Here is an 8,606-nt window from a genome sequence, read left to right on the forward strand (position 1 = left end):
TATTCAGTTGAATTTGAATCTATAAATGTGGTTTCCTTTCAATTCAAAATCTTGTAATTATTATTATTTCTAAATGAATTAAATTTTATTTGTAAGAGTTTCTGTGCTATTTTACATAAATCAACTTGAAAGTGATAATTATGGAAAGAAACATTTGTCTCATGAAAGAGCCAATTTGTTTCAACAAAACCAGCATTGTTTGGCTATACACATAGTTAAATAGAAAAAATGACAAGCATATTATGTTCATTTAGTAGATAGATAGATAGATGATAGATAGATAGATAGATAGATAGATAGATAGATAGATAGATAGATAGATAGAGATAGAGATATAAATAGATATATACATGGTCATATATTTATATTCACATATATATTTATTCATATATTCATTCATTCATTTATTCACTCATTATTCATATAGAAGTGAATGCATTAACAATTACTGAGAAAAGATGCCCTAAATTTGAGGAAGAACAGGGAGGTTATATATGAGGGTTTGAAGAGAAGGAAAGTGAGAATGACTATAAATATGTTATAATCTAAAAATAAGGTTTTAAAAATAAAGCTATTTTTGAGGTGATCAGTAGTGACTGCAGAGACTTCCAACTGTTCAACATACTAACAATGAAATACAATAGAAGGTTCATCCATGAAGAGATCTATATTACCATCACCAAAATTCAAAGACTATCTTGGAATGGGCATAGGGAATGTAAGAAGAGAGGTGTGGAGCACAGACTTTCTGATATAACATGGCTATTGGACTCTCAAACTTATAGCAGCCATGATTAACTTCACAAGATCTGCCAAAACATAGACACGTCAACACCTGTCACAGAATGGACAATAGCAAATTCCCTGAGAGTTTATATGTGGTTAAAGGTTGATAAAGAAAGGAGAGACATTTCTGTTGCTAAGGTATAGCCATGAGCTAGCAAACTCTCACCCATGTTCCTATACTGGCATTATTGAATCCTAACAGAAAGAAGACACAAGAGCAGAAAGAGGCTGATTGAAAAGAAAGGGATTATGAGGAGTGACAAGAGGAAAAGACATTATCAGGGTGAACATACCTAAAATACATTGTGTACATGTATGAAGATGTCAATGAAACCATCATTAGCACATATGTCAATAAACATGTCAAAATATTCCTTTAACCTTAAAGTGGAAATGTCGAGTGTTATTGTGGTTGTTTCCAGTGTTAAAGATGATCGAACTTGTCAAACAATTGCCTGCAAGCTCTACTTCAATTTTGCAACTATCTTTGTGTGAAACCCTTTTGAAGACATGAATATTAACACCTGATTTTATACTTCTACTCTGAATTTATACCTTATTTATACAAATATTGCTTATATTGACCTATACCAAGAGATACAAAGATATAAACAAACCCTTCTATCTAATTTTAATATAATTTAAACTATCTTAAACATTTTGAAAAATAACATACTTAGTAAAATTATTTCTGTTTGAGAACATTTGATTGCATTCTATATCCTTTTTCTTCTTGAAATTATAAAATATAAATTGAGTAAATAGAGCTCATATCTGAAATTGTACCATTGATAACATTAGTAATGCTGATAATATTTAAAAAATTAGACTATTTGTAGCAATGGAATGTCAACTAGAACATACATTGTTACAGAATTATATTTAGTGCATATTTTCCATACACATAGTTACATGGGCAGTCCAGAGTAAAATCACTCAACATAAGCAAATGAATGTGGAAAAGGGCACAGGTTTGGTGGTTGACTGACTAGACTGGGAAAGAGGAAAGAGAAGATACAGATGGCACTAATCAGAATGGATTTTATACAGGAATGAAATAGTCAATGAATAAATGTAATGAAAGAGTGTTAAATTTCCTAAGATTAAAAAAGTCAGATAGCAAGTTACATGGTTACAAACCCAATTGAGGACACTCAAAGTATAGAATGTTTGATGATATCATAGCCATGTTTCATTTCTGATACACAAAGCACAATATACCAAAAGCAGGTAAAAATAAACAATACACTGGTTAAAAAGAAGATGAATTATATTGGTTTCTCAAGTGGACCTTATTGTCTAAAAGAGAAAGGGAATATAAATAAATATGCCGCATGAAGAAGTCTCAATGCTCTATATCAAGCAATAACTTCTTATATAAAATAAAGTAAAATAAAAGATTTAAAAAAATAACTTGTAAAGAAAATGAGTCAGTTTGAGATAACATGCTGGAGGTCCCAGCCCCTTGTCAACTGGCTTCATTATGCTGAGCCTATGCCAAGGTAGCACACATGGTAGTAGCATGTGACAAAAGTAAACTGCTCATGTAATGGTCAGACATTGAAAGAGAATTAGTAGGGAGATCTAGGATCCATGTTCTGTGAAGGAGCTCCCTCTAAGCCTTGCATCTCAACACTGCCATCTTGGGATCAATCTTTTAATACAGGAGCCTTTGGAGAACACATGAAGTGCTCACTCCAAGATGTTCCTGACACTGAAGGGCTCATGTGAATCTTGCAAAGTATGTTTTTCTCTACCCCACCTCAATCATAATGTTTTAACTGTTTCAGCATTGCTTAAACATCCAAAGTGTGTTCCAAGAGTCATGGCTAGTTTAGTTTTAAGCCTCTATAAAAATGTCAGTAAAGTGTTTAGACCCCAGATTCAATGAGAAGACAGGTGTAAGATACACATTTATTTTTTACTTATTCACTTTATATCCAGCTCACTGTCCCCCTCCCCATCACCTCCTCCCCCAGTCTTCTCCCTCTACTTCTACTCTCAATGATTGCCAGCCTGCCTGGGTATCTCCTGACCCTGGCACATCAAGTTTCTATGAGACTAGACGCATCCTCTCCCAGTGAGGCCAGACAAGACAGCCCAGCTAGAATAACATATCCCATGTCCAGGCAACAGCTTTTGAGAAAATCCCCACTCCAGTTGTTCTAGACCCACATAAAGACCAAGCTTCATATCTGCTACATATGTGTGGGGAGGCCTATGTCCAACCCCTGTATTTCTTGGGTTGGTGGTTCAGTCTCTGAGAACTCCAAGGGTCCAAGTTAGTTGACTATGTTGGTCTTCCTGTGGAGTAACTATCCTCCCAGGTGTGGTGAGAGACAGGAAGGACAGCTAGATGGCTGTGAGAATAAATGGAAGTCTACAAATAACTGAGGTGGGGAGGTAGGGACACCTCCTAGACAAGACAGAGTCCGGAGATAAGGGAGTCTCCTAAGAATCAATGGGTGTGTCCTTAGCTTTGGCTCACAGCATTGAAGATATGGAACCTGAAGAGACCTCTTCCTGGAGCCAAGCAGAAATTCCAACGGAACAATAGGTACACTAGTCCACCCACCAAACTTTAAACCCAAATTTATCCTGTCTACAAGAAATGCAGAGATGGGGGATGAAGCAGAGACTGAGGGAATGGTCAATCAATAACCTGTCCAATTTGAGACCCATCCCATTGGCAAGCAAGAATCCCTGACAATACTAATGATACTCTATTATGCTAGTAGACAGGAGTCTATCATCACCGTCCTCTGAGAGGCTCCACCCAGCATCTGACTCAGACAGATACAGAAACCCACAGTCAAACAATGGATGAAGCTTGGGGACTCTTCTGGAAGAATAGGAAATATGCATTCTTATTCCAAAGGAAAAATGTGATATATAAAAGATACAAGAACAAACTACCATATCCCATATGTTCATACATGGCTTCTGGATGCACTGTACCAGGATGGGGACTCCAAGAATTATGGAAAGCTGCACAGCATGGCCATTCTCTAGGACTGGTTCTTTTACTGCCAGCAGCTTCCCTTCCCACAGATTTCACATGGTTGTGATTGTCATCTTCCAGGCAATCAACCTTGGTTTCTTTCCCAAAGCTTCCTACACATTGCCCTAGGGAGGACCAGGAAGTCAATCAGCCTGGACTTCTCACCTTTCATCTGTGACACCATGAACCCAAATATTCTTAGATGAATATGAAAAAGTAAATACCTAGGTATTTGAGGGGTTGGGATTTCTCCAGATTGTTGTCTATGATGAAGTAATTTTGAGTATTTGTTTTTGTTTTAGAATTTTGAATCTGTGGTAGCAGTCCAGGTACATTATTGGTGTGTTATCAAGTCATGTGTCCTATAGTTCTAGTAAAGCCTTTGACTTAAGGGCAATGCTGTATATGTCCTTAGCCATGGCCAAAGTGAGAGGTTTGGTTTTTGTCTTTTTTAATCTTTCTACCTTTGGAAAAATTTGAACCATAATGCTTTCTTATTGATCTGTTTCCAGATAATCTACTCTGTAACACTTAAGCTTAATTTGCTACATGACATGAGAAAATAGAAAAAAATCAGTGTGTGTGTGTGTGTGTGTGTGTGTGTGTGTGTGTGTGTGTGAACTTCCTGGATGGTACTCATTGTCACTTGAAATCTTACTAGTATAAATGCTACTGATGATGACATGGGCTGCTGAACTCTAACCAGAACTACCAACAAGCATTCTAGGCTTCTTCCAGCTTCCATCTTCAATCAATTCTAGACTCTTTCTGCTAACATATTTCAAAGTCATCAGCCAGTCCAGCAACAATAGATATATTACACTGGTAATAATTTCTGCAATTATAGCCAATACCTAAGAGAAATCAACCTATAAAGAGAAAATTGATAATTTGTAGGTTTTGGGTCAATATTGATTATTCTATTTTTTTGGATCTGCGGTGTGACAAGTGATCATATTAAAATGAAGCATGTCCCCTATAAATGGAAGGAAATGAGCATGAGATAGCTTTCCAGATCCACAACCTCCTCCTATGGCATGAGCTCAATGACCACAGATATACAACCACAGCCCACATTGTTCTACTTTCTTCAAATAGATCAGTGGTTCTCAACCTTCCTAATGCTGTGACCCTTTAACACAATTTCCCATGTCATGGCAATCCCAAACATAAAATTATTTTTGTTGCTACCTCATAACTACAGTTTACTAGTTATGAATAGTAAATATCTGTTTCAAATGGTCTTAGGCAACCCAGATGGAAAGGTCGTTCAACCCCAAGAGGTGTCACAGATTAAGACACTGAAATAGTGCAATGATAAAGTCCAATCCTCCAATACTGCACCTTTAGCAGTTGAAGACCTATCAATCTTATAAAGAAGAAATCATTTAAAAAAAACTCTATGATGCTATCTTGAAAGTAAAGAGAGAGGGGGAGAGAGAGAAAGAATGAAAGGAAGAGAAAGAAAACAGATTGATAGAGGGAAGGGAAAAGGGGATTATTCCCCATTTATGCTATGAAACGTTGTCTCCATATTAGATTGAACAGTAAAGTACTCAAGTGTTCCTGTAATTCCCTAAGTGATGATGCTGATTCACTGAGTCTACATTAGTTGTGTAAACAATGTCGTTTTTGCTGAACAAATACCTTCCTTCTGGGAATCTGGAATTTTGCTGATTGCTTTAGAATCCATCTCCAGTTAACACTCTAAGTATTGTATTTCAAAGGGACTTACTTCAGAAGAACAATGGGTTCATGTGGCTTCCCTTCTATTAGGGGAAAAACCTGAGCAACCAGCACATAGCTACTTTAAACCATTGGCTGTATTTTCTCCTTATGTTCTATGATAGATATATACTCTTGTTATTAGTATAAACTGAATCCCATGAGTATTTATAGAGAATGTTCAAAACTGGAATGGACTGGGTGATTCCCAATGAACATGGCTGCTGCAAAAGTAAGAGCAATGTGAATTAGATGGTCATTATCAATATGACACTCATGGGAGGGAGCTGGAGATAGAGGTTGATAACTGAGAGAAGAGGGGGATACCCTACTTTTGCTCCTTGACATACACACATTGTGAAACAGAATGCTTGAAACATTGAGAACCAAAAACATGAATTCCCCTGCAAATGTTTTTTTCTCTGTATATGAGTGTTTTACCTACATGTATCTATGTGCACTGCTTGTGTACCTGTTATACACAAAAGACAGACGTCTGTGGCAGATAACCTTCAAAAAGGAGTTACAGGTCAAATGTCTCATATGTAAGTTTTGAAAATTCCAGGCAACAGAAAACAAAACCTTCTTTTGTAAAGGGGAAATTTTTAAAGTGCAATAGTGCTTTCCAAGGCTAACCTGGAGGTTTAGAAGATAAGAGAGACAGTGTGTCCAAAGGGCCAACTGTAAAGGTTTAAACAAGATGTCCTGGGGTCAGGGTGGTGTACAACTGGTAAGAAAGTCCAACTAAAATCAACCTCATCAATGTGAGGCTCATGCCGGGAGAGGGTGCTTACCCGTGCCTGACAATGTCTGAACAGCCAGGAACCAGAGCCTGGATATCCCAGACACCTAGGATATAATCAAACATGACTTGAAAGAGTCAATGAGTTGATTTCTAATGATATTCTGCTCATGAACCAGAGCCTGGCATAATTGTCATCAGAGAGGCTTCATCCAGCATCTGATAGGAGCTGAGACAAAGACCCACAGCCAAACACTAGAGGGATAGAGCTAGGAGAAAGCTAGAGAAAAGGGGGAAGGATTGGAGAAGCTAGAAAGGTCCTGAACACCAGCAATGTGTGGCCCTCAGAATCAACCAAGCAGGGCTCATATAAGCTCACAGAGACTGAACCTGCAGCCATGGAGCCTGCATGTGTCTATGCTAGCCCCTCTGCATACTTACTGTAGTTCTTTAGCTTGGGGCTTTTATTAGATTTCTAACAATGGGGGTGGGATGGATGACTCTTCTACCTGCTTTTAGAACCCCTTTCCTCCTATTAGGTTACCTGGTCCAGCCTTGATATGAAATTATGCACCTATTCTTGTAAAATTTTGTGTCATGTTCAGTTGATATCCCTGGGAGGTCTACTTCTTTCTGAGGGCAAATACAGACTCTTACAGAATCTGTAAGAGGGGAGGTAGGGGACAGGGGATGGGAGAAGTGGAGGGAGAGAAAACTGTAGTCAGGATGAGAGAAGAATAAATTTTTCAAAAGGTTCAGAAATATAGAATAAATATTTATGAATAAATAATAAAATAAAACCAAGATTTATATTTATATTAAGAAATTTTATTGGAAATACAGTGAAGAAAATTAATATTATTGACCTTTTACAAAGTTTCTGGAATAAATAGCTGAATACAGATGGTATTTATAGTGGATGCTGGTCATAAATGGATGCCAATGTATTTCAGACCATCAGAGCCCCATACTATTCCAGTTTTATGTGATGCTGTCAGGTCTTGGGACTTAAAGCTGGAGGATCTTTGCACCATACATGAGGGGAAAGAGGTGTCCTTGAGTTTCTCAATAGTAGTAGCCAAATCCAGATCCATAGCCAGAGCCACATCCATAGCCACAGCCATAGAGAGAGCGTGAGCCATAGCCACAGCCATAGCCATAGCCACAGCCCANTCCACGGTAGCCACAGCCATAGTAGGAGCCATAGCCACAGCCCAGGCCTCCATAGCCATAGCCCAGGCCTCCATAGCCACANCAGCCATAGCCTCTGCCNCCATAGTAGTTTCCNTAGTAGCCACACATGGTGCTGNTTGTTGAGGTTGTTCTTGAGTAGAGAGGAGAGTAGGTGACTTGAGTCTGTATACTTCTGCCTGAGTGGAGGCCCTTTTATATTCTCTTAGTGTGGGTGGGACCCACCATGGGCTCATGCCATTGGCTAATTTTAAGACTTATTTAATATAATTAGTTTTTTTTTCTCAACCATATGACAAAACCTCAAAGTTATTATGGAAGCTTGCTTTGTTTGCCAATTAGGTCCCGTGAAAAAATTTGACACCAATAATAATGAGGGAACACTAAGACATAGAAATGTTCACTTTAAGTGCTGTATACATGCACAACATACCCAAGATGCGCATGTGCTGACTTGCCCACATCATAGAATAAAATGCATATTCTTCTCCTCGTGCACCCACTTCAGCCATTTGAAGCAGTCTATTTCATCTGTTGCATATTCAAAACATTTTTTGCTCTATAATATTATAGCTGTGTATCAACAATAAGGGAGAAACTTGCTTTGGACTTTGTCTTTAAAATGCAATTAAGAAACAGGCTAATTGAAAGTTATTTTAAATTTTACTTTAATATTTAAAATTTCAGTGAACAAACAAACTGAATTTTGTATCTGGAATATTAATTACAGAGATTTTTGAGTAATTTCTTTTCATGCTCATGAAAATCAATTCTTTTATGGATTTTAAATAGTAAAATGATTATGATATATTTTGATAAATTAAGGCTTCATAAATTCTGATTTTTAAAATACCATATTTCAGCTTTTGAAATGTTTAAAAGATTTTACCAGTTATGTTTAGAAAATTTCCGAGACCTGAAATGCTATTGTTTCTATGTTTTTTCAGAAAAAAAAAAACATTATCAACTGCTAGAAAAATTGTCACTATTTTAGTATTTATAAGTTAATATCATCTAGAACATTTTTAGACATTTGATTTCAGAAATATATTTTTCAAAATTAAATTCCTTTTCAATAAAAAATAATGTTGAGCAGGATATCTGTTTTTAGTCATTCATGTAGAACTTTTTGTAACAACCATTAAATACTACATGACTTTG

General features: G+C 37.0%; 1 protein-coding gene across 1 annotated transcript; it reads right to left on the reverse strand.

The window, feature by feature from the left end:
* Positions 1-7,070: 7,070 nt before the first annotated feature.
* LOC110311226 (keratin-associated protein 6-5) lies at positions 7,071-7,608 on the reverse strand. The gene has a single exon (XM_021184471.1). It carries the CDS (start codon positions 7,554-7,556, stop codon positions 7,320-7,322), a length of 237 nt encoding a protein of 78 aa, XP_021040130.1. The 5' UTR covers positions 7,557-7,608; the 3' UTR covers positions 7,071-7,319.
* Positions 7,609-8,606: the final 998 nt, after the last annotated feature.

The sequence above is a fragment of the Mus caroli genome, chromosome 16 (assembly GCF_900094665.2).
Source record: "Mus caroli chromosome 16, CAROLI_EIJ_v1.1, whole genome shotgun sequence".
Lineage (NCBI taxonomy): Eukaryota > Metazoa > Chordata > Mammalia > Rodentia > Muridae > Mus > Mus caroli.